Source organism: Eucyclogobius newberryi, unplaced genomic scaffold (genome assembly GCF_026437365.1).
Source record: "Eucyclogobius newberryi isolate DKJ021-1_F unplaced genomic scaffold, fEucNew1.0.hap1 SCAF_19, whole genome shotgun sequence".
Lineage (NCBI taxonomy): Eukaryota > Metazoa > Chordata > Actinopteri > Gobiiformes > Gobiidae > Eucyclogobius > Eucyclogobius newberryi.
In genome coordinates, this window is record NW_027315823.1 from 21,350,298 (window position 1) to 21,374,564 (window position 24,267).

Here is a 24,267-nt window from a genome sequence, read left to right on the forward strand (position 1 = left end):
GATTAGAGACATTGGGATCCATCCAAGTATTTGTATTAATCTGGTAGTATTTAGACGATACTGGGCGGGTCACAGTTTATCTCTGGTGTTGCATAATCTGAAGCCAAATACTCGAAACAAGGAAGGAACTGTGTCGGCGATTACTGCTAAAAGCCTTTTTGATCGAAGTAAATAATGTATAATTTTAATTGAGAAGGTATTTCTGATTTTCCAAGTTCAACTTTCTGTTTTTTAGACTGGACTGGACTAGTGTCAGAAGGTCAATACATATGACAATTAATAAAAGGGACCTTAAAATACCTGTAATATTTCTGTATAGAGGCGAAGCTCCAGACTTGAGATTTATCATTTCATTTTTGATGGATAAATAAAACTAATCCATAGCCAGAGTTCAACATAATTAATGTTTTCTATAATGCAATAAAAACCTAAACCATATTAATAAATCAGTTGATAATCAATTATACATACAGTAGCCACTATTGAATTGCTACATCATCATGATTGCTATATTTTAAGCAGCTGTACTATAACGCAGCTGCTGTGACCTTGAATGCTCCTGACCCAACCTTGCCCACTATTTACAAAATAAAGACCGTTTCCACAATATATAGGATTACTACTGGAATAACCAGCTGCCTAACAACAGATACAATTACTAACGGGGAATATTTAATCCTTGCAACCTGACATGCACTTTGAAATTCTGTTCCCTTTAAAAGATGAGCATATGGGATTTAAAATACAATTACTTAGATCATGTTTTATTTATTTATTTAACCTTTATTTAACCAGGAAAAGTCTCATTGAGATTTAAAATCTATTTTTCAAGAGCGTTTGGGCCAAGAGATTGAATTACAAGCATATTCCACACACAATTACAAACACAGATCCATCTAGTTCCATGCAATAGCTTCAAAAATATGAGTTAAAACAATTACACACTGATGATTCTATTTCCCTGTTGTTCAAGATTTGTTTGAAAGATTCAAAAGAAACCAGCTCCTTTTTGTTGTTGTTTTTGTTACCTGTCACTTTTGCAGCCACTATATTTCATATTATTCTATTACGTAATTATCACAACTATCAGTATCTTACATTTTACCCACAGCAACTATCACTTTCTAAGAGGTTACAATTCTCTGAAAAAAATTAACTAGAAAGTAAAAATTGCTAATTGTTTGTTCAACAACTTTATTTGCCTATCCAAGATATCAAATATCATATTCAGTTATTGAACCACATATTCAAATAAGGTTACAAAAGACTGTAAACTTATTTGAAGAGGACTGAAGAGGACTGAAGAGGACTGCACAGAACTAAACCTGGGATTCACTAGCATCGCTAAAAAGAGTTCATAGAGTAATAAACTGACTAATTTATAAACAAGAGTTTTTATCAGAACCTGAAATGCCCAAAGATATATTTTATTTAACCAGGAAAGTCCCACTGAGATGTAGCATGTCTTTTTCAGGGGAGTCCGAGAGGAGCCTATTGTATGTTTTTAGTGGTGAGGGAAACAAGAGCAGACACGGTCAGAACATGCAACTTCACACAGAAAGGACCAGGCCCGGGAATCAATCCCAGCACCTTCCTGCTGTGAAGCGCCACCGTGTTGTACAGTTGCATGGTAAACAAGTACAACTTGAGCCTCACTTTGTCACTTTAAGGTTTTGCAGCATAGCCTTCTTATATCAGCACAGTTGGGCTGTTGTACAGTAAGTGCTGAAATGTTTATTTTTTTACACTAGTTGAACACATGGACTTGAGTGTTCACTTGGGCAGTATAATAATTGCTATAGAAACTGTGGACTCAGATTTTATGATTATATTATTGGATTTATTTATGGAAGATTACTTGAAAGAATCTTTCAAATGACATTCTGATTCTTCTAAAAGTCACAGTCTATAAAAGATGTGCAGTAATTTAGACCTGTGCAGTGTCAGTAAAGTTCACACACTATCATGCTGATGGAGAAACTGCTCCATCGACACGGTAAGATGAGGTGATGGTGTCATGAGGGGGCGATATTGTCGTAGAGTGGAATGTGAGGTGCTATGAAGGACATTCAGGAGTCATTGTGTTTCCCTGACTCTAATACCTTAGTAACAGTAGTCTTTCCTGTTGGTCAGGACATGCATATATATATATATATATATATATATATATATATATATATATATATATATATATATATATATATATATATATATATATATATATATATATATATATATATATATGTATAATAATAATAATAAGTAATAATAAATAAATGTATATATGTATAAAACTGTTAATCAGAGGTGAAAGTTTGATTTAGTTCTAAATGATAGATGACCAATGAGCTCTGTGTTTTCCATGCGTCACTGAAATAAACAAACCTGATTACACGGTCCTGTTTGAATTTGGCCTAAGCAGCAATGGAGGAAGTGGTGACCTTTAAAATGTTTTCTTTGCCGCATTAGTTTGGCCTTTTTGCATGTGGTTAAAGAAAGAAATCAGAATACTCACATCACCTGTAACTGTTTCATGACATTACATCTGATAACTCCAGAAATCAGATAAGGCATATCATAGGCATAGGCACTGTTTAAGATAGTAAATGGAAATTTGAAATTTGCTGCTGACCTTGAGGCATGTGCCTGCTGTTGGTCTCACTGCAATGCTACACAGGGACAGTGACTGCAGCAGGCTGGAGGAGATGAGGAGAGTTCTGTCAGACTGTACTGGTTATATCTCAGGTAACTCAATAGGCACAAAGCCATGCCAAATTGGATGCCATACTGAATTAGAGTGCTCCTCATAATGTCCCTGAAGAAATTGATTGCGATTTGATATATTTCGAGTTAATTCTTCCGTTTGGAATGTTTACAATTATGCAAAAAAGTTATTCTGTTAGTTTATTCTGAATAGTTAATTTGATGATTTATTGCTGGACTGACAATATGAACTGTCAGATAATGTCTGTAAACATATTTACAGTGTCTTGGTTGATTATTTTTATTTACTTATTTTTTCTGGAGGTGGAATTCCGCTGATTTTATAACCTTGATAAATAATGCATTTATTGGGAAAAGGTTTGTTTTGCTTTGACCGTAAAATACTCACACAATGTGTGGCAGAAGATAGCTGGTGATTATCCAAAGAAGACTCCATATCATCACTAGGATTGTAAACAAAAGGAGTGTGGAGTGCTGCAGGTATGAGGTATGACAAAAGCTATATCAGGAGGAGCGTACAGCCCAGTCCCTGAGGTGAGGTGGGGGCGGAGCGGATGATCTTGCATGTGGATGCTTACTCAGCAGGAAAGGTAGGGTCTCACTTTAAACAACGATTGGCCGGTGCAGAGTAATTGTCCTATCAGAGTGGTGCTCACTTTCTTACCATGGGAGGAGGGAGCATAAAGCCAGGTGACCCCTTACTTTTAAAATGCTGTAAGTTACCTGTGCGGGTGTTTGTTTTCGTTTGGCACTGTGTAGACATGTTTGCAAGTGTGCACGGCTAACTCTGGCAGCTCGTGTTTCGTATGGGGTGTTAAATTACCCAATGGGTGCTTTAATAGAGCTAGAGTCACTCTTGATTGTGAGTCTGGATGAGAGGGAGGTTGAAGGGAAGAAGACAGAACAGTCTGGAGCGTCTAAGAAGAGTAGAGAACCGGGGACATGGTGAGTGCTGCAGACCACACACAATCACATAAACTTTACAACATATTGTTACTATGTGGTCACGTATGTGTATGTCTCCATGCTATTTACTTAGCAATTGTTCAATTTAGTGTATCACATTGTGTCATTGAGTAAAGGACATAGATTAAACATTTGAATAGTAAGATGTAGATGTAAGTCTAAGCTGTTTGCACAAAGTAACTGGTGCAGTTTTCTCTTCTTGTCCAAAACGTCCCTTTATCTTGCTGACTAAGCAGAATCAATAAGTCTTTTTTTAACATAAGCCTTGTCATGATATCCTCATATAGAAATTGTGGATTCCTAATCCTAGGGACTGTTATGGGACAAAGTATAAGTGGAATTAAAACCAGATAAGTCTTTCAGTGTGCGCAAGACCCGTGGTGTCAAGTGGACACAAAGGTTGCGGCTTAAAAGGGTGTCAGGATATGGTTACCTGTCTGTACCAGACAAATGGAATGATAAGCAGCTACTTAGAGATAAAGTAAATGTGACGCTGATAGACTATGCAAAACAGGGTTGGGCAAAATTTCAAGTCAGTATGTATTTAGACAAACTATCAGCAAGTGAGAATGATACATGTATTGTCTCATTCCATTTGTTGTCTTTTAAAACCAATGCCTTTTGAATGTTTTGCATATTATAGGGCTGCACATACTTTACTATGGTGTGAGCACTCTGTCAGATTTGCAGAGTTTGGATTTTGTGTGGGCTACGGGACAAAAATCTGAAAGAAAAACCGTACAAGCACAGTATCAGATGGCTGTTTCTGTGCTGATGCCAATAGTAGCTGACAAATGTCTTAACTGACAAAACGGCACCATTTGAGACAAGTTTGCTTTTTTCCCTTAAATAGACTGCCCACTGGACTGAGAGTAAAAGCCGCAGACATCAGCCTGAATGATCACGGCGAGGAGAGAGGCTTGGCCAGGCTTTTCGGTGTGGGATAAGTGTCTCCAGAGTGGCGGACAGAGCTGTGGCTAGCAACCTCACAAACAATGGAGGTGCCGCTCGTTAATTTTGAAAACATGGATGATGTGGGTATCAACCTGGGTGACCCCAGTGACTCTGGATACCCGAACTCACCCACCTCTGAGGCACCAGATCAGAATCTCCTTACACATCGTCTTTCGTCGCCTCCTCAGTCGCCGCTCAGAGGAAGAAGAAGGCATTTGTCTGGACATGAGAGGCTGTCCCCAACCTCCCCCACAACTGTGACCACCAAGGCAAACACCAGCAGTGGCAGTCTGATTTCCAATCTGAAGCTCCTCATTAATAGTGAGTCTCCTACGGACAGCGTCTTCAGTAAAATGGTCAAAGACGGCTATGAAAATGAAGATCCCTTTGACAAACGTTGCCTGGAAGAAAGAGATGAGAAAGTTGTTATTAATATCTCGGGCCTCATGTTTGAGACCCAGCTCAGCACATTAAATAAGTTTCCAGAAACACTTCTTGGTGACCCGATGAAGAGGATAAGCTACTTTGACCCAATGAGGAATGAGTACTTTTTTGACAGAAACCGCCCATCTTTTGACAGCATTCTTTACTTCTATCAATCTGGAGGCAGGCTCCGTAGACCTGCCAATGTTCCTTTAGATGTTTTTGCAAATGAAATACTTTTTTATGACCTGGGTCATGAGGCCATGGAACAATTCAGAGAAGATGAGGGCTTTATCAAAGAGCCAGAAGTTCTTTTACCTACAAATGAACTCAAACGTCAGTTCTGGCTGCTGTTTGAATACCCTGAAAGCTCCAGCGCAGCCAGATCAGTGGCTCTAGTCTCTGTATTAGTTATTGTCATCTCCATTTTCATCTTCTGCCTAGAGACTCTCCCAGAGTTTAGAGAGGATGACGCCGTCCCAGGAGTTGGCCACTTTGTCAATGGGACTCAGGACAGTTCCTCCACACAACCCAAAGACATAATGGTATTTCTCACAGACCCCTTTTTTATTGTGGAGACTATTTGCATCATCTGGTTTTGCTTTGAAGTGGGTGTCCGTTTTGTGGTCTGCCCCAGCAAAAAAGATTTTTTTAATAACATTATGAACATTATTGACATAGTATCAATTATTCCTTATTTTGTAACACTGGGAACAGAGTTGGGAACCCCCCCTGAAGAAGATGATGGGAACTCTAATCAAAACATGTCATTGGCCTTTATACGAATAATCCGTCTTGTGAGAGTTTTTCGAATTTTTAAGCTCTCGCGTCACTCAAAAGGACTTCAGATCTTGGGGCAGACCTTGAAAGCCAGTATGAGGGAATTGGGGCTTCTTATTTTCTTCCTTTTTATAGGAGTCATCCTGTTCTCAAGTGCCATCTACTTTGCAGAAGTGGATGAACCTCAGACGCAGTTTGTGAGCATCCCTGATGGCTTCTGGTGGGCGGTGGTGACAATGACCACAGTAGGATATGGAGACATGTGCCCAATTACAATGGGAGGCAAAATGGTTGGTACTCTGTGTGCCATTGCTGGTGTTCTGACCATTGCCCTGCCTGTTCCGGTCATTGTCTCCAACTTTAACTATTTTTACCATCGTGAGACGGAGCAGGAGGAGAAGCAGATGATGGATGCTGCAACTGAGGCAGCTCAAAAAAAGTCAAACAAGTATGGAAGCACACCTTCACTCAGTAAAAGTAATGGGACCTGGCAAAGTGAGAAAAATGGTGTGCACTGATGCAAAGATGGCTTTACATTTATATAGAATATTAGAAATATAGTTGATTCTATTATTTATGTTTTATACAGTGCGTAAGATGACAGTATTAATAGGCACTGTGTGGTGTTACACAAGTCTGTCTGTCTCATTGTGGATGTGTCAAAGTGCATTTAACACAATGTCAAACCTGGAGTATAATTACCATCTTCATCTGGATAAGTTTGAAATAAATAAGAAAATGGAATAGAGCACATATCAAAGACAAATTGTAGACTAAAGAAAACAAAATGACTTAAGATAAAGGCATTTAAACTGAAATACCTGTATAGTTCTATACATCATAGTCCAATGGCAGTCTCTTCATCATAATCAGCAAAAGCGAGGCAGTGTCAAGGGCAAGTGTGTGTCCAGTCAATGCACATTGTCTTCTCAGCAGATCGATAGCAGTGAACTGTCAGCTCGCAGCAGCTGCCCATACGACGCAGCGTAACAGTATCTGGGTGAAGAATAACTGGCATGTTAGCACATCTGCTGTTAATCTTGTAGATAGGCTGCAAAGTAGAAAATGAAACTAAAAACTGTTTAGCATGCACTGGTAGGACACAGGCATGCTACTGTTCAGTGAAATATTTCATTCTCAGTATATATAAGTATTATATTAATTTTTATGCTAACCTAGTTCCAATAATCCATTAACAAAAATATGAATTTACCCTTTAAAATTATATAAACTAATTGCACTAAAATATATTTTCAAATACATCATTAGCACTTTAAAGTTGTATAATGGTTGCTGTTAGCAGGAAATAAAGCAATATCATGTATTTTCAAATAGGTTTATGTTTCCTCTTGCATTCAATAGACTTTACAGAATGTAATTGTAAGAAAGCACTCGACTTTGGGACCAGCATGGCATTATGTACTGAAAGGAAATTTAGCACCAACTATGAAGAAATGTAAAATGTGTTTTGTAGTTCATAATGTATTTTATTATATTGTAATAACCATAATGTCCAGTTTTTTCCAAAGATAAGAAAGGCCAATATTTAAAAAGTGATATGGACTGAATATTTATGTGTCTTAGGAGATAATATGGTTCTATATATGCATGCTTCATTTCAGACTTGAGAACTGTACTGTACTGTACTGTATGTGACTTGATTATACATAAATACCGCTTGTGTACTGTTCAAATATAGTAGGCATTTTACCTCAGCCGTTGCCTTTCATTATCTTACGATATGCAATAATATGAATGATAATAATGTATGGTTAAAACCTGTTTTCAGATTCTAAAATGTGATTATATAGCATGCTCAGGTGAGGGGCTGTTTTTCCCCCACAGGCCTATTGAGTAGTTATGAAAATGCACTATAAAAAAGTGAGTCTACAAAGGATGGATCATCTTTCATTGGAGCAATCGTCTCACTGTACTAGACCAAAAACTGTCTACAATAACAACATACATTTAACTCCATATTTGAAATGACCATTATAGGCCAATAGAATGTTGTGATAAAAACCAGCAATATTTGTTTGATTGTAAACGGCATAAGAATGACATGAGCACTTTATCGAGTTATGAAGCACTTAACTGTTTGAGGACTGTTACGGTATGTGTCAATGATGTACAGAAGGTAATATTTACTATGATCTGTTAAGAGTGCCTTTCAATAAAGACATATGCAAACTAAATCAGCCATCCCCCTTCACTTTATTTCTCAGGTTAAATATAATAGACCTGTCAAAGCCATTTAAGTGCAGTTCGGTTTGACAGTAATCATGCATAATAGTAGAGCGAGCATTGCGTGACTAATCTTGGGGTCTGAATATTTATTATCACCCCGTGTTAATTGCTACTATCATAATTTTGCTCCGGGACTGTGGTGGGACCTGCCCCTTTTCTATCAATCTATCAAAAACTGAAAACCAATATAATGGATAATATGTTGTTTCAAACAGACATATAGGCTCTATACCTGCTCTTGAAATTAGACCAAAAAAATATGAATTATCAAGAGACAAAGCAATATATTTATAGAGATTTCTGTAAAAGAGATATAACAGGTATCTAAATGTAGCTTTAAGTTATGTTGTAGAATATAGGTATTCCTTAATGGACAAATATGTACTGGTTTTCCCAAAATGTAAAAAAATAAAAATAAAAAAACACCAACAAAATGTATGTTTTCTTGCCACTATCTCTCGTTGTAGAAAGGCATTCACGTAGGAGTGTTCGGTTAAGGCAAGTACATAAGTATTTTAATGCTGTAATTTATGATTCTTTTGCCCACTGTGTCACTGCCATCCCTGTGCTTTAAAGTTATACACTCATATAGAATTGTTTTAAAGCTGAATAGTTTCCTTTTTACCTTTTCGGCAATTCCAAAAACCCTCTGATCAGTTGTGCAGATACTTTGCTGGTGTGAAGTCGGCTCAGCGCTTGTTAACTCGTTTCTGGTTAACGTTTATGTCACTGGGCTGCCCTTCTGGCCCACTGATCTCTGATTGTAGAGATAGCTCATGAACAAGCTCTGATCACTTTTTAACTTTGGGCAAACAGGTGGATCTCAAAAGGTCGAAGCCTATGTGCAGCTGTCATCTATTATTCAGCAGGTGTTCTACAAAGAGATCACATCCATCGCACCTTTGATAAAGGATCGTTCTAATAAAAGCCTTTCTGTGAGCAGCAGATGGGTCAATCGACCTGACTCATAACCCGTAAACCAGCTCAAAATAACCACGCCTGTCGTCTAGTCAGCACAGAAATAAAGCCCAAAACATCAGGTGAACCTCACGGTATCAGCAGGCCCCATATCAGTAGATTGGGTTTCAGTTTTGTCAGCAGACTGGATATAAACCAAAAGTTAGTCTTGCACAGGCAGCAGTGTGGTCATCCCCTCAGAGGACAAGTGCGTTTGATCAGGTCACTTTGTGTTAAATGTCTACACAGGCTCAAATTTCTTTCAGTCAGTTATATGTTTGGCTGATTCAAAGGCTTTTTTCCAATATTACTGTTATTTAAGTGCTGTTTTGTGCTGATGTAGTCAGCCTTATATTGATGGTAAAGAGTTCCCCATAGCTTAAATATTGAGTAAGCTCAGTAGTTTCTCACCCATTATTTTGGCACTATTCTGTGTGTGCTGCTACTGATCCATTACATTTAAACTTGTTGCTTTTATTAAATATTTGATTCACCTTATAAGATGAATTTGTAAAATCGGGTCCCAACTCCCAAGAGCAATATATATATTTTTTAAATGTATGCAACATTTTTAATTCATGGAAGCAAGATCTCAGTACAACACAGAAAGGTTGGGTGCAGGATGCCCCTGTTCCTCATAAAAGGGCAGAGAATACATTTTTAATGAATAAAAGGGTCTGAATTACAGACATAAAAATGTTTTAGGCCTATGGTATAATTGTAGGAGCATACTTGTGTGCAAATTATACTAGTTCTCCAAGCAGAAAATAATACAAAACATTAACAGAAGAGAATAACGTTTTAATTCTATTCAGTTGTTTCAATAATTAGCTGTAGCCCAACGGAAACACAGAGGCAACTTGAACATTCCCTTTTTTATCGTTTTAGTGTAATATCTTGTAATCCTTAATTTGACAGACTGCATTAAGGAGATTGGTCCCTGAAACCTTTTAATTATTCAAGTGACATTTTGGTCTTATTTAATAATTCAGGGCTGATTTTAGACAGAACACTATTAAAAACCTGTCTCACAATGATTAATATCCTGGCAAATCATTGAGGCATTAAGTTATATTGTATGCATGGATCATTCATAACATTGAATGCTGATATTTAATAAGCTATTGTATTATTCCTGAAAAATGTATGAGTATCGTTCATCATTTGAAGGAAAGTCCCGAGACAGAGCTGACCCATAATGACTCAAGTAGATAGAGATTTATGACAGGTGTAGGAGCAGTGCTCGGCTGCAGTGCGCCAGCCCTCCAGGTCAATGACCAGACCTTGCGGGACGAAATGTGAGTCTCACATTTGTCCTGCTTAGCACCCATGAAAAATGAAGAAGGTGACCTGAAGTTTCACCTGGGAGCAGGCTATCGGGCTGTAGATGACCACAGTCCAATAGCGTTTCACATCATTAGACAAAGACCAATTAGGCTGGATTGGACAATACTTACTTTGTGGTAAAGGTAGATAAATCAAGGTGGCAGGGTATGGATGATTACCGTTATTACACCCTCTACAGAAATATTTACGGGACCACCAGTATCAAGTCTTGCAACTGCCAATGTAATTTCTATAGAACTATAAAGCAGTATTTACTTTAGTTCTTATTTCAAACAACACAAAGTGTCCCTTCATACAGGATGGTCTACTGCAGGAACAAGCTCACAGCTTTGGTTCCAAATATAAAAACTGAAAAAAGGCTGGTGCTGAATCTGCTTTCACCTGTGCTCAATGTGCTTTAAATGCGTTCACCACAAGGAGGAGGGGAGCTTCAGTCTGTGTAGTCACGCTGCATAAAGACTGACACCCTGTGGCTTGTCTGTGTTATTACATTTACTGTTTATCTGTTAATGAAAATGTGCAGCCACATTCAAAAATGTAAATGAGTGAATATATATATACGAGTGAACACACACGAAATAATACCCTAGATTTGAACTTGATTTGACTTGATATAATGCATCTTTTGATTTGGAGAGAACAGAATAAAATTATCCATCCATCCATCCATCTCCTGCCGCTTTATCCGGGGCCGGGTCGCGGGGGCAGCAGTCTGAGCAGGGACTCCCAGACTTCCTTCTCCCCAGACACTTCCTCTAACTCCTCCGGGGGGATCCCGAGGCGTTCCCAGGCCAGCCGAGAGACATAGTCTCTCCAGCGTGTCCTGGGTCTTCCCCGGGGCCTCTTCCCGGTGGGACATGCCTGAAACACCTCCCGAGGGAGGCGCCCAGGAGGCATCCGGAACAGATGCCCGAGCCACCTCAGCTGGCTCCTCTCGACGTGGAGGAGCAGCGGCTCTACTCCGAGCTCCTCACCTTATCTCTAAGGGAGCGCCCAGCCACACGGCGGAGGAAACTCATTTCGACCGCTTGTATCCGCGATCTTGTTCTTTCGGTCACTACCCAAAGCTCATGACCATAGGTGAGGGTAGGAACGTAGACCGACCGGTAAATAGAGAGCTTTGCCTTTCGGCTCAGCTCCCTCCTTACCACAACGGTCCGATGCAGCGACTGCATCACTGCAGCCGCTGCACCGATCCGCCTGTCGATCTCACGCTCCATCCTTCCCTCACTCGTGAACAAGACCCCGAGATACTTGAACTCCTCCACTTGGGGCAAGGACACCCCACCCACCTGGAGAGGGCAAGCCACCTTTTTCCGGTCGAGAACCATGGCCTCGGATTTGGAGGTGCGGATTCTCATCCCAGCCGCTTCACACTCGGCTGCAAACCGTCCCAGTGCATGTTGCAGGTCCGGGTTTGATGGAGCCATCAGGACAACATCGTCTGCAAACAGCAGAGATGAGATCCTGTGGTCCCCAAACCGGACACCCTCCGACCCCTGACTGCGCCTAGAAATTCTGTCCATAAAAACAATGAACAGAACCGGTGACAAAGGGCAGCCCTGGCGGAGTCCAACATGCACTGGGAACAGGTCTGACTTACTGCCGGCAATGCGAACACAGCTCCTGCTCCGGTCATACAGGGACCGGACAGCCCTGAGCAAAGGGCCCCGGACCCCGTACTCCCGGAGCACCCCCCTTCTCCAGATCCACAAAGCACATGTGGACTGGTTGGGCAAACTCCCATGAACCCTCGAGCACCCGATGGAGGGTATAGAGCTCGTCCAGTGTTCCACGACCGGGACGAAAACCATTCTGCTCCTCCTGAATCCGAGGTTCGACTATCGGTCGGATTCTCCTCTCCAGTACTTTGGAATAGACCTTACCCGGGCGGCTGAGGAGTGTGATCCCTCTGTAGTTGGAACACACCCTCCGGTCCCCCTTCTTGAACAGAGGGACCACCACCCCGGTCTGCCAGTCCAGAGGCACGGTCCCCGAACGCCACGCGATGTTGCAGAGACGTGTCAATCAAGACAGTTCTACAACATCCAGATACTTTAGGTACTCATGGCGGATCTCATCCACCCCCGGAGCCCTGCCACCGAGGAGTTTGCGAACAACCTCAGTGACTTCAGCTTGGGTGATGGATGAGCCAGCCTCCGAGTCCCCGGTCTCTACTTCCTCTTCGGAAGACGTGACTGAGGGATTAAGGAGATCCTCAAAGTATTCCTTCCACCGTCCGACGACATCCCCAGTCGAGGTCAGCAGGCCTCCACCCGCACCGTAAACGATGTTGGTGAGACACTGCTTCCCCCTCCTGAGGCGCCGGACGGTTTGCCAGAATTTCTTTGGTGCCGACCATGGCCTCCCCGAACTCCTCCCAGGCCCGGGTTTTTGCCTCTGCGACAGCACGAGCCGCGGCTCGCTTGGCCTGCCGATACCCGTCGATGACCTCCGGAGACCTACAAGCCAGAGTGGCCTGATAGGCCTCCTTCTTCAGTCTGACGGCATCCCTTACTTCCGGTGTCCACCGGGTTCGGGGGGTGCCGCCACGACAGGCACCGGAGACCTTGCGACCACAACTCCGAGCAGCCGCATCAACAATGGAGGCGGAGAACATGGTCCACTCGGACTCAATGTCCCCAACCTCCCCCGGGACATGGAAGAAGCTCTCCCGGAGGTGCGAGTTGAATACCCTACTGACAGAGGGCTCCACTAGACGTTCCCAACAGACCCTTACAATGCGCTTGGGTCTGCCAAGTCTGTCCGGCTTCCTCCTCCGCCATCGGATCCAACTCATCACCAAGTGGTGATCGGTTGACAACTCTGCCCCTCTCTTCACCCGAGTGTCCAGGACACGCGGCCGGAGGTCTGATGACACGACAACAAAGTCGATCATTGACCTCCGGTCTAGGGTGTCCTGGTGCCATGTGCACTGATGGACACCCTTGTGCTTGAACATGGTGTTCGTTATGGACAATCCGTGGCTAGCACCGAAGTCCAATAACTGAACACCGCTCGGGTTCAGATCGGGGAAGCCGTTCTTCCCGATCACCCCTCTCCAGGTGTCATTGCCCACGTGGGCGTTGAAGTCCCCCAGTAGAACAACGGAGTCCCCGGTCGGTGCACTGTCCAGTACCCCTCCCAAGGACTCCAAGAAGGCCGGGTACTCTGCACTGCTGTTCGGCCCCTAGGCCGCCACAACAGTGAGAGATCTGTCCCCCACCCGAAGGCGGAGGGACGCGTGTTGGGTAAACTCCAACACGTGGCGGCTGAGCTGAGGGGCTATCAGCAAGCCCACACCAGCCCGCCGCCTCTCCCCGCGGGCAACACCAGAGAAGTGGAGCGTCCAGCCCCTCTCGAGGAGATGGGTTCCAGAGCCCAAACTGTGCGTGGAGGTGAGGCCTACTATATCTAGTCGGTATCGCTCAACCTCCCGCACAAGCTTAGGCTCTTTCCCCCCCAGCGAGGTGACATTCCATGTCCCCAGAGTTAGTCTCTGTGTCTGGAGATCTGGTCGCCGAGGCCCCTGCCGTCGACTGCCGCCCAGATCTCTCTGCACCGGCCCCTTATGGATCCTCCTGCGGGTGGTGGGCCCATGGGAGGGCGGCCCCACGTTGCTCTTTCGGGCTGCGCCCGGCCGGGCCCCATGGGGTAAGACCCGGCCACCAGGCGCTCGCCATGGAGCACCCATCCCAGGCCTGGCTCCAGGATGGGGCCCCGGTGACGCCGATCCGGGCGACGTAAACTGCCTTGTTCGTGTTGTCATCATAGAGGGCTTCTGAACCGATCTTTGTCTGACCCGTCACCTAGGACCTGTTTGCCTTGGGAGACCCTACCAGGGGCATGAAGCCCCCGACAACATAGCTCCCGGGATCATTCGGGCACTCAAACCCCTCCACCACTTTAAGGTGTCGGTTCAAGGAGAGGGAATAAAATTACCGACACATGTATTTTATTCAGTTTTGGGTCCATTATTTTCAAAAATTAGGTTGAATCTAAAAGGAAACTAGTAAGCAAAACTATTTGATTTTAAGTATTTATTGAAAGAAATATCAAGAATGCATAAAGTCGAATTGAATTGATTTAAAACTATAAGGCTCAGGGTAAATACAATTTTACTGTGAGGTCTGAAAATGTCTGAATGGGTACTTTAGGTGATTTGTAACTTTAAAATGTTACTTGGACAGAAACTGAAGGCGTGTTGTGCTGTTTAAAATTGCGCCATTTAAGTGTGGCTAGCGCTTCCTCATTACAATAATAGGAACCATAATGCTTAAAACTCCAGAGTGTAACTATTCAGACACAAATATGTCTGATTATTTTGCAAGAATACATCTCTACAACCCTGACTCTTATTTGGCACAATTCCACACTTTAAGATTAAGTAAGTGGTTCCATTTGAGCATGTATTATAATGTATTACTAGATTAATAATTTGTAACAGCAATACCAGTAACAGTATAATAAAACCTTGTAATTGCATCTTGAATCACCTGACTTCTCTTAAACCTACTGCTGTGAACTTTACTGCTCAGTTAGAACACCTGATAATGAAACTTTGAACTTGTTTACGAGCTTATGCAGTATTGTGTGTGTGTACTTGTGTGCGTATGTGTGTCTTTATTTTTTTATTTTTTACATTGCATTACATAATACCAAGCAAATTTAATATTACAATAGATAGGCATTCATTTAATTTTTTTTACCATTTTATTTTTCATCAGAACATAAAACATACACAAACTCAACAACACTTATTGCACCAGAAAAACAAACAAACAACAACTACAAAAAACAACAACAAAAACAGAATAAATGATACGGGGAACAAAAATAAAGTAAATAATAATGTTGATGATAAAAATAAAAGGCATTCATTTTAAGTTGTTTCTTTTCTTTTCTGTCTGTTATTGTCATTTGCGTGTTGCTTGACCGTGCAAGTCTAAGGTTTGTTGACTGGATTATTGTAATGTATGATTTTAGAGATTAATTTTAACTTCCTGGTGTAACTGTGATAAATAATATGTAGCTTTTGCAGTCTCGCGATGTTTCGTTGTGCTGTGTGCTTTGGTTTTACATTACATTTGCAGAAAGAGCTAACGTGAAGCCGTAAACAAGTTCAGGCCGCACCTTACATTTCAGCTACGAACCCGGAAGAAAGGTGTATTTTTCCCGTAATCCGCCCCCATTGGTCGGCCCACTGTGGCCCCTCCCCCTCCAGGTGAAGACACATGTCCTTATATGGGAGGCGTATGACGACATTGCCCGCGGTCCCTGGAGCGCCCCTTTGTCAGCTTATAACTACTCTGCACTTCCAGTAACCACGACACAGTTCACATTCAACAGATCTACAGCTCTCTCACCTGTTTTCTGTTCAGAAGTGACACTGTCCGCCGCAGTGGAGGAAGGAGAGGTGAGTGTTGCCAAACGTTTCCTGCTTTTTGAGACTGGAAGTTTAGCCTATTTTTTACTTCATTTTACCTGGCAAAACATTATGAACACATTCTTACTTACATAGAAACAAGAAAGTAGTATACGTAGCCTACTGCATTAGATTAGTGTCTAGTTTGTCAAAAGCAAACATGATTTACAGCTTTTTAAAGAGGCTCTAACTACACTGGCTATCCTAATTGTTCTGCTTGTGCCATACATTTCTTGATTTTTAGTCCACTGAATGTAAGCTACTTTCCCTTGCAGATCTTTGACCATGGATACACAAAGTGACAAACAAAAGCTCAATAATAATGGCGAGCTGATCCTGGTGCCACACAAAGACACCATTCGTCTGCTGGAGGTGTATGTGAAGCGCAGCCTGAGTGTAAACGATGGTGGTCTGGAGGGTAAGAGGGCTGAGAGGAAGGCCAAATGGGTCACAAAGGCCTCAAAGCAGAGACGACACTCCAGCGACCCGTCCATTCATCTGAGTGAATTAGCTGACAGAGAAATTGGCACTTTTTCTGGTGTTGAACCTCTAGAAAATCTGAACACGTCACTTAGACGAAAGGAAAAAAATCCCAAAAAATCCAAAAAACTTAAAAAGTCTTCGCTTTGGAAAAGCTTCTTGGGGATATTCTCTCGGAAGGATGCTGATGAGAAAGATGACGAGCAGGAAAGTCCGGCACAGGTTCTTCAAACCAGCACCAGTGATGAGGCCTTTGAGGCAGTGCCCACCTGCCTGCCCACTGCAAGTGCCAATGTGCCAAGGAGAAAGTCTACAAAGAGGTCAACTATGAAAAAGCGTCTTTCCAGAAGACTATCACTGCGGAAATCAAATAAACTCGGAGATATCGACCCAGAACAAATCTCAGTCAATGGTGTGGTATTCTAATTAATACGCAAATAAAGAAAATGTAAATATACTCATTTATGTTTGTTGTGCAGCTGTCATGAGTGTTGAACCAACATACTCATACTATGAGAAAATGTCAGAGGAACTTGAGAAAATTGTCCACGAGGTCAAAGTAAATGAGGAAGCAAAACCTCTCACAGATGGTAAGCATGAGGTAGTTGTTTAAATATACTGTACACACTATGCAGTTCTGACGCCTCCATGTCTATGATGTGAACTTCAACAATGAATCATGCATGTTTGTTCAGTTTCACTTTTTGTTTCAGATGAAATTGTCAACAGAATCATTGCTTTGACAAAAGAACAGGGAGATGCTATTGATGATAAGGTGGGTATTAATGTACAAATAGAACACTATATTTTAACTAAAAGTGCAGCAAGGATCCTCTTGGTACAAAAGTGCCCCACATTTTGCTGCAGTCTACATGACGTGACTAATATTTTTTCATACCGTCTTAATTAGAATGAGCTCTATGAGCTATGACATACTCACAGCGTAGTTTCCTAGTTGCTGAAAGACTTATACCAAGTTGTTTTTCTTTTGTTTTCCAGATTAAAGATAACCCCACATTGAGCAACTTCTTCCAGAGGATGTCATATGCATCTTTCCAAAGGCTAGCCGATGTATACCTTGAAAATGAGGCCTCTCCTGTTAAGAATCAACCAACACTTCCTCCAACTGCTCCTGAACTGGTCAAGCTGGCCTTCACCCTGGACTTCACAGCCAGAATAGCGGGGCTCTCCAGACATAACATTGGCTATATTACTAGCCTCGGGAACAGATATCTACTGGATAGATTTGAATACAGACAGGTAAAATGAAAAACATTTATCAAATCGCTATGTTTAGCCAGGTTTGATATTTGCATCTTTTTTTCAGGCATGTACGGATCATCCATGGTCCGACTGTGATGACTGAAAAGCTTCTGTAACTCGGAGACATTCTAGAGTGGAGTCTTGCTCTGAGCACTATGCAAGTTAAACAAGATTATTGATAGATGCAAGTTATTGATAGTATTTATAAGCTAGAATGTTGTTTTATACAAGTTTACAAACTAAATATATAAAACACATTTACTGTGATGTCACTATTGAGTATTTATGGATGCTGGCATTCATTTACAAGATACACTTTAAATTATTGGTGAAAATAAATTTGTAATTACATTTTTGTTTAAATGCGTTTCATTTAGCACGTCACATAAATATATCTAGTGTCTCGGAGAAAGATGAAGTGACATAAAATCAAGATGTTTTATCTTCACAAACATTGCTTGATTATTAAATATACAGCAATAAAAACCTACATGATACAAACTAACCTACATAATGAAAGAGAAAAAATACATACTCCACCCTGTTCCGTTTGTCTACAGCCATTGAGGTCCTTCAACTCAATGATCCTGGTTTTTCCCCACGTCTGACTCACCATGTAGTTCAACGGCCCATCAGGATGATGGTTACATTAAGTACTTTCTGACAGCTCACAGACAATACCTGACGCCTTTTTGTGAACTGAAAAAGGCGCAAATGCCACCAGACAGGTGACATGGATGTCCAAATGCAAGTCTCAGAGAAATTCGTTGGCAAATTAATCATTTGTACTGTACACTGTCTAATACAGTCACAAAACAAACTTAACATTGTGATACAGAGCTAAAATGTCCCATGCCTTAAAGGCGCTGTCAGACCTAGGTTAAATACACTAGTCTGACCACCTTGTTTTACAGACCTGTGGCCCTCCGTTTCAAATATGTGCCTCTCTGAAAATGTTTGGACAGCACTGCTTAACAAATCCATTTTTGCATTAATTTTTCTCTTCTGGAAAACTAGTTCTGAACTAACCACTGCAGACTCCTGAAACACGGAACAAGTCAATAGTTGAGAGCCTTCATTCACTACTCGGAAGCAGAGTGGTCAACAGACATTTGCTAAATTAACACTCGCATTACTTTTCACTCCAATATCTTCCCTTCCTTTGCCATCAAATATTCAGAAATGGGAATGTGTCCTATTAAATAATTCTATACAAAATCAGCAAAATCATTGAATTTGAACAAATACTTGTCAGCGCAGTTAGTGTAAACCTTTTACATTTTTATTGCTTTTCAAACAAAGAGAGTAAGATTAATCAAAGAGTCCAAATCCCATATCTTCATCAGACTCCTCTGATTCCTCTTTCTTCTCTTCCTTTTTCTCTTCCACTGGAAAGTAAATATTAAATTAATACCTTGTGGCTAAACATACAAAGTTATGGACATAGACCAGTGTATAATACTGTACATACCAGCAGCAGGTGCAGCCCCCGCTCCAGCGGCTGCAGCAGCAGCAGGAGCCACCACAGCGCCACCTGCTGGTACAGAGGCCAACTTGGAGAGGCCTGAAATGCAAAACATTCAATGATCAACTTTTCAAAATAAAATTAAGATCTAGTTATATGGTCTTTATTTACCCGAGTTCATGACTTCATTGATGTCCTTTCCATTCAACTCACTTACGACCTTGAGACATACAAAGTTTATTCAGTTTGACCGGACTATTGGAGATACTATGTTTGGAGTCGTGTCTACCTTATTCAGGCGTTCGTCCTCGGCCTCGATTCCCACGCTGCCCAGGATGGCTTTGATGTCCTTTGCGGAGGGGCTGGTGTTTCCCCCGAGAGCAGCCAGGAGGTAAGCGGCCACGTAACGCATTCTGTCACACACACACATTAACAATGCGTTTGTTGAGAAACAGCCAGGACTGGATCAGCGCCATGTGCTATTGTCACTGAAGCTAGTTTCAGATTCGTCACTGGAGAGCGCGAACGTAATAGGGTTTCTAAGACAAAAAAACGTGATGTTGATGAACTACATACGCCCTAATTGCCTGCTCACTACAATGTTTATGTCAAGCTTTGATATATTTCAGTTATAACTATGTAAATGTATTCGAAGTAGCTCATCCCGGAGCTCATCTCAACGAAACAAAACAGCATGGCGCTTCACCAGTCAGACCTCCATCTTTAGCAGCAACGTTTAGATTAAAAAAAAAGCTAAAACCCGTAAACAATGGACCGAACTGGATATTCATGGGGTACGTGGATGATTTTTACATTTTGTTTCGTTAATAATGTATATGTTTAACTTACTTTAAGTCTTTGCAGACACGAAACGTCGGTCACGCTAGAAATCCGGAAGAAGAAGAATGGATATCCGGGGATTAAAGTGACGTCATCTCTGTTCACTTTACTCCTCGATCCCTAATCTTCAAATCCCACCCACTGAGGAGAGAGAGCCAATAGAAAATCACCTGCCCCTTTTCTCTTTGGCTCTATTCTATGAGCTGGGTGGGACTTACTGCGGTGGAATCGACGAGTCTAGGCCTTAGGAAGCGAGTGAAGAGAAATGGAACGTTCCCAGCTGTTGAACTCCTCCCTCCTTCACTCCTTCATATGCACGCACCACGTGACTATACGCAAGCTACTCTGGGCGTAAGTATTGTATATTATATTCATCAAATGCATTATTGTACAAGTTATATTTTACACTGTAACACAATACGTTTTACACAGAAAAGCCCATTAAAGGGATGTGATGAAGTCATCCTTTTTGGCCCAGTGCATATATTGTAAAAAAACAAAAAAACTAGGGTGAAAATAAGACCGCTATGTGCAATTTACATCTAGTTATTGACTATTTACGTTAAATCTCCGTGCAACAGGAAGCCTGCTTACAGGTTCACTGTAAGCATGCTTATGTTGGTTAACTTTACAATGATGGCAAACTCTGCTCTGGCCTCTAAAAGTGGTGAAAAGCGCTTATAAATGAATCGCAGTGAATTATTATTACACTCAGAATGTGTTGGCAAAGGGGGGAATAAACTTAGATTGCTGCATTTTAAAATGAACTAGTTCCATTTTATTAAGTTTTTAAGGCCGTAAAAAACAGATACAGCACCTTTAATCTAGTCTTTACTACACCATAGTGGATACACCTTATTATATTCTGACCATGCACATATGCTGTCTACTTTTTACTTGTTTCCCCAATTTAAAGAGGGAAAAAGAAAGTTGGCTGGCAAATAAATACGTGCAAATCATTTTTAAAATTATTTCCATTAAATGTTTTTATTCAATCCCAGTAGTCTTATCTACTATATACTTCACAACATGACGCTTAAAATAGAATCTGTGGCCTTTAAATACAACTCAGGCATTCCTAAATCACAATTCTTTTAGCTCCTCTTGGTTTTCCTGTTTGAAAAGCCATTCAAACATAGACACAAGGGAGTCCAAAACAAACTCAGCAATCTTATTCACGTTTGTCACATACCACATTTTGTAACAGAAATCACCCAATACAATAATTATAAAACCAATGAAGAACCCTAGGAAAATCCGGTCAATGTAAAAATTGGTTTTCTCTCTAAATGTCCACTGCTCCCATGGAAGTGATTGGCGGGCTTCAGCGTATTTACTAAAGTGTAACATGGCTGCATGTTCATCATCCACGTCTTCCTCTGGAGCTTCTATGTCCTGGACGTCTGCAGCTCCATCAGCCTCTGCCATTTGTGTTGCCGCAATGCTTTCCGCTGAAATGCATTCGACAGATTTTAAAGTCCAAATTTAGATTACCGTCATAGGCCTCAAGACACTATTGTATACATAAGATCAATACCAGTTTTACCTTCAGGCAATGAGATATTCCTATTAGAAAAAGCCAAAATTCTTAATAGAAAGAAGCATTTGTTTTCACGCTGTCCTTTTTCTTCAGGCTTTAGCGCTGCCCTGAACTGTGGTAAACGTTAACTACCTCGCTAAGACGCAGGCAAAGGATTAGATATTGCTTAGCACATTTAAATCCTTCGTAAGGATGCAGGTGGCAGATGGTACAATATGCACTGGTGTCTTTTCAAGGACTACTAGAGCATGATCAGAGCAGTTTATATATTCTGTCAAATGTCTTGAGCAGTATGGTTGATAAATGACAGACTGTAAATTGTTTCTTATGACATTGTGTGGGAATAACCCAAGCACGTATTAGACCCCTAGCAGAAAGAATGTGAGTGATGTGATGACAAAGCAGTACTGTTAATAGCCTCTTTAGTGAAGATGGAATAAATTACTCCAGTCCAACTACTTAAAGCCTTACTCACTGTACTGCCACTGTTAATTAAAACCAATGTAGGTGTCAATTTTTTTTTTTTTTTTTATCCACCCATTTAGTTTATGGATGTACACCACAGGTAGCCCTTTTTATTTGTTAAAATGAAAAATATTTCTTGGAAACATTTACTCAGTAGCTTTAGTATTGATTTAGCTCAGTAATTCCTCTTTAGCTTTGCTGCAGTGCATTGCTCTTTGTACACAGTTTGGACAGAATGTAAACCTCTGTGAGTTACCAATGCCTGTTAGTTTGTCAATATCAAATACATTGATTTATATATAGAATTAGAATGTAGCTATACTTCCGAATAGTAAGGATTGCTAAGGAATTGCAGTGGGCCAGTGATGTTGTATATGTATAGTTTAGTTTACCTCTCACTATTCATTTTCAGTGATGGGTTAGAGTCATTACTGTTTTGTGTAGGTTCCTTGTTGTGGTATCCTGCCTTGTTTTTACAAGTCCCCTGTGGTTTTCTCTGTAATAGCTGCTGTGCTGTTAGCACATGGTGTGGGTTGTGTGCGTTTGCATAGCATGCATCGGCTAGTGATCTCAATTAATGTAACTCTGAAGCGCTTTATCCTAAAGGCATAAACCATGGGATTGACTACTGAGTTCACATGGGACATAAAAATGCCAACATTCAAGGCTACTGTAGGGATTTTGCAGTCTTTGCAAAAGAAGTTAATGCAGTTCATAATGTGTATTGGCATCCAGCACACGATGAAGAGAAAGACCACTAAAGCTAGCGACTTGGCCAGCCTCAGCTCTTTTTGGTAATATCTCTCTGCATCACATGTGGCCTCAGCACGACTGTTGAGCTGCCTTCTTATCACCCAAAATATCTGCACATATAGAAAAGTCATGATGGCCAGCGGGACCACCACCCATCCAAAGAAGTTGAAATACACCATATAGTCCATTCTGATGACACCCACAAATGTACAGGGAATGTTGCTGGAGGGACCCATAGCACCATGGTTATTCCAGCCCGTCATTGGCACCATGCCCATTAGGAAAGAGAACACCCAACACAGGCCAACAGCTGTCCACGCCCTTTCCTTGGTCACTACGGAGCAGTACCTTTGTATAGAAAAACAACCAGAACAGTACATTAGAATAAGTCCAAATTTGAACCAATGCCAGAACTATATTGTGTTTGTAAATGTGCTTTAGATCAAAATCTGTTCAGCAGAAAACAGGAAGTTGCTGACAGAATCTCTTCTCTACATCACCAGCTATTTAAGCAGATAGAGACATTTTAATTTCCTTAAAAGCTTTTGATGCCCAGGACATTGATTTGCATTAAACTTGGCCACAATATATAGCGGCAAAGCACCACCAAGATCAAGTCCAAGAAAGTTTTCCTTAGTGGACCTCTTTGGGCTGTTTGTTTTTAGCATTGTATATAATTTTGGAGGCATTTTATATGGATTGTTGCTTATTACACAATTTGCTCAAATCATGTTGTTTTATAGTCACTCAGTTGTTATTTTCACACAAATGAATGTTCTTGCATTTCCACTACTCATTTTGTCTCATTTTGATGATTGTCTCCCTCTGGAATACTTTCCCATTAAGTATCTCATTACAAGTTGTACCAGTCATAAACATGCCTGACTAAACAATCCTAAATATTTTATTGCAAGCTGATGATAATGACACATGACACATACTTGGTGGGAATCTTGACTCGTAGATATCGGTCGATGGCAATGGCCAGTAGAGACAAGATGGAGCTCTGGGTGATGGTGAGGAGCAAACAGGAGAGGAAGAGGCACGTGTAGAACTGCGTCTTCAGTCCAAGGCTGATGACTATGGCCAGGGGGATGACTAGGAGCCCCACGGCGATGTCGGCCACAGCCAGAGACACGATGAAGAAGAAGGTGGTATTTCGGAGCCCCCGGTTGACATACACCACCAGCACCACCAGGATGTTGCCCAGCACTGAGGCCAGGGCGATGGCTGTCTCTATGGAGATGTAGACCACGTCTATGGACTCTTGAGGCTGGATACCTGAGAAGGAAGTCATGCTCACCTCAGCTTTTCAGTTATTTAGTCAAAGTTGCCTGAATAAAACTGCTGTTGTCTTACTCAGCTCAATTATTCCTAAGTATTTATCTAAAGTCTGCCAAAGGACTTGTTGCTACATTATAAAGCGTCGTACTTTTCCAGCATCTTACTCAGAGTGGTCCCAGTGCACCAATCTTCAGCATCCTTTTACTCTCTCTCCCTCTGATCTGTGAAGCTATAAACATGACGGGGAGGGACTTTGCTTTTTGCTGCAACGTGCAGTACCACTGGCTCATTGATGGTTTTGGAGAGGAATAACTAACCACACACTTTGTATAATAACTAACCACACATATTTCA

The 24,267-nt window shown here is 41.4% G+C and overlaps 4 protein-coding genes across 6 annotated transcripts in view; 2 read left to right on the forward strand and 2 right to left on the reverse strand.

Annotated features, from left to right (window-relative positions):
• Positions 1-20,131, reverse strand: part of rplp2 (ribosomal protein, large P2) — a 389,081-nt gene extending 368,950 nt beyond the window's left edge. For 2 of the 3 annotated variants that reach the window (XM_072452118.1, XM_072452116.1), the window contains exons 1-4: positions 19,881-20,131; positions 19,321-19,444; positions 19,203-19,251; positions 19,038-19,130 (exon numbers count right to left, since the gene is read on the reverse strand). In XM_072452118.1, the coding sequence (XP_072308219.1) occupies positions 19,038-19,130; positions 19,203-19,251; positions 19,321-19,443 (265 nt within the window). In that variant the 5' untranslated portion in view covers position 19,444; positions 19,881-20,131. Of the gene's footprint in view, positions 1-18,826; positions 18,955-19,037; positions 19,131-19,202; positions 19,252-19,320; positions 19,445-19,880 lie in introns of those variants that run through there. The other variant, XM_072452117.1, reaches the window with a different exon arrangement.
• LOC140365588 (potassium voltage-gated channel subfamily A member 10) lies at positions 3,258-8,009 on the forward strand. Its single transcript, XM_072452099.1, has 2 exons — positions 3,258-3,669; positions 4,544-8,009. Exon 2 carries the CDS (start codon positions 4,686-4,688, stop codon positions 6,363-6,365), a length of 1,680 nt encoding a protein of 559 aa, XP_072308200.1. The 5' UTR covers positions 3,258-3,669; positions 4,544-4,685; the 3' UTR covers positions 6,366-8,009.
• LOC140366194 (uncharacterized) lies at positions 15,735-17,917 on the forward strand. Its single transcript, XM_072452865.1, has 6 exons — positions 15,735-15,814; positions 16,099-16,715; positions 16,783-16,893; positions 17,017-17,078; positions 17,303-17,563; positions 17,631-17,917. The coding sequence occupies exons 2-6, from the start codon at positions 16,109-16,111 to the stop codon at positions 17,667-17,669; spliced, it is 1,080 nt and encodes a 359-aa protein (XP_072308966.1). The 5' UTR covers positions 15,735-15,814; positions 16,099-16,108; the 3' UTR covers positions 17,670-17,917.
• A 729-nt stretch (positions 20,132-20,860) lies between the features above and the next one.
• Positions 20,861-24,186, reverse strand: LOC140365602 (adenosine receptor A1-like). Its single transcript, XM_072452119.1, has 2 exons — positions 23,571-24,186; positions 20,861-22,977 (listed from the first exon to the last, which is right to left on the reverse strand). Exons 1-2 carry the CDS (start codon positions 23,924-23,926, stop codon positions 22,350-22,352), a joined length of 984 nt encoding a protein of 327 aa, XP_072308220.1. The 5' UTR covers positions 23,927-24,186; the 3' UTR covers positions 20,861-22,349.
• Between the last annotated feature and the right edge of the window lie 81 nt (positions 24,187-24,267).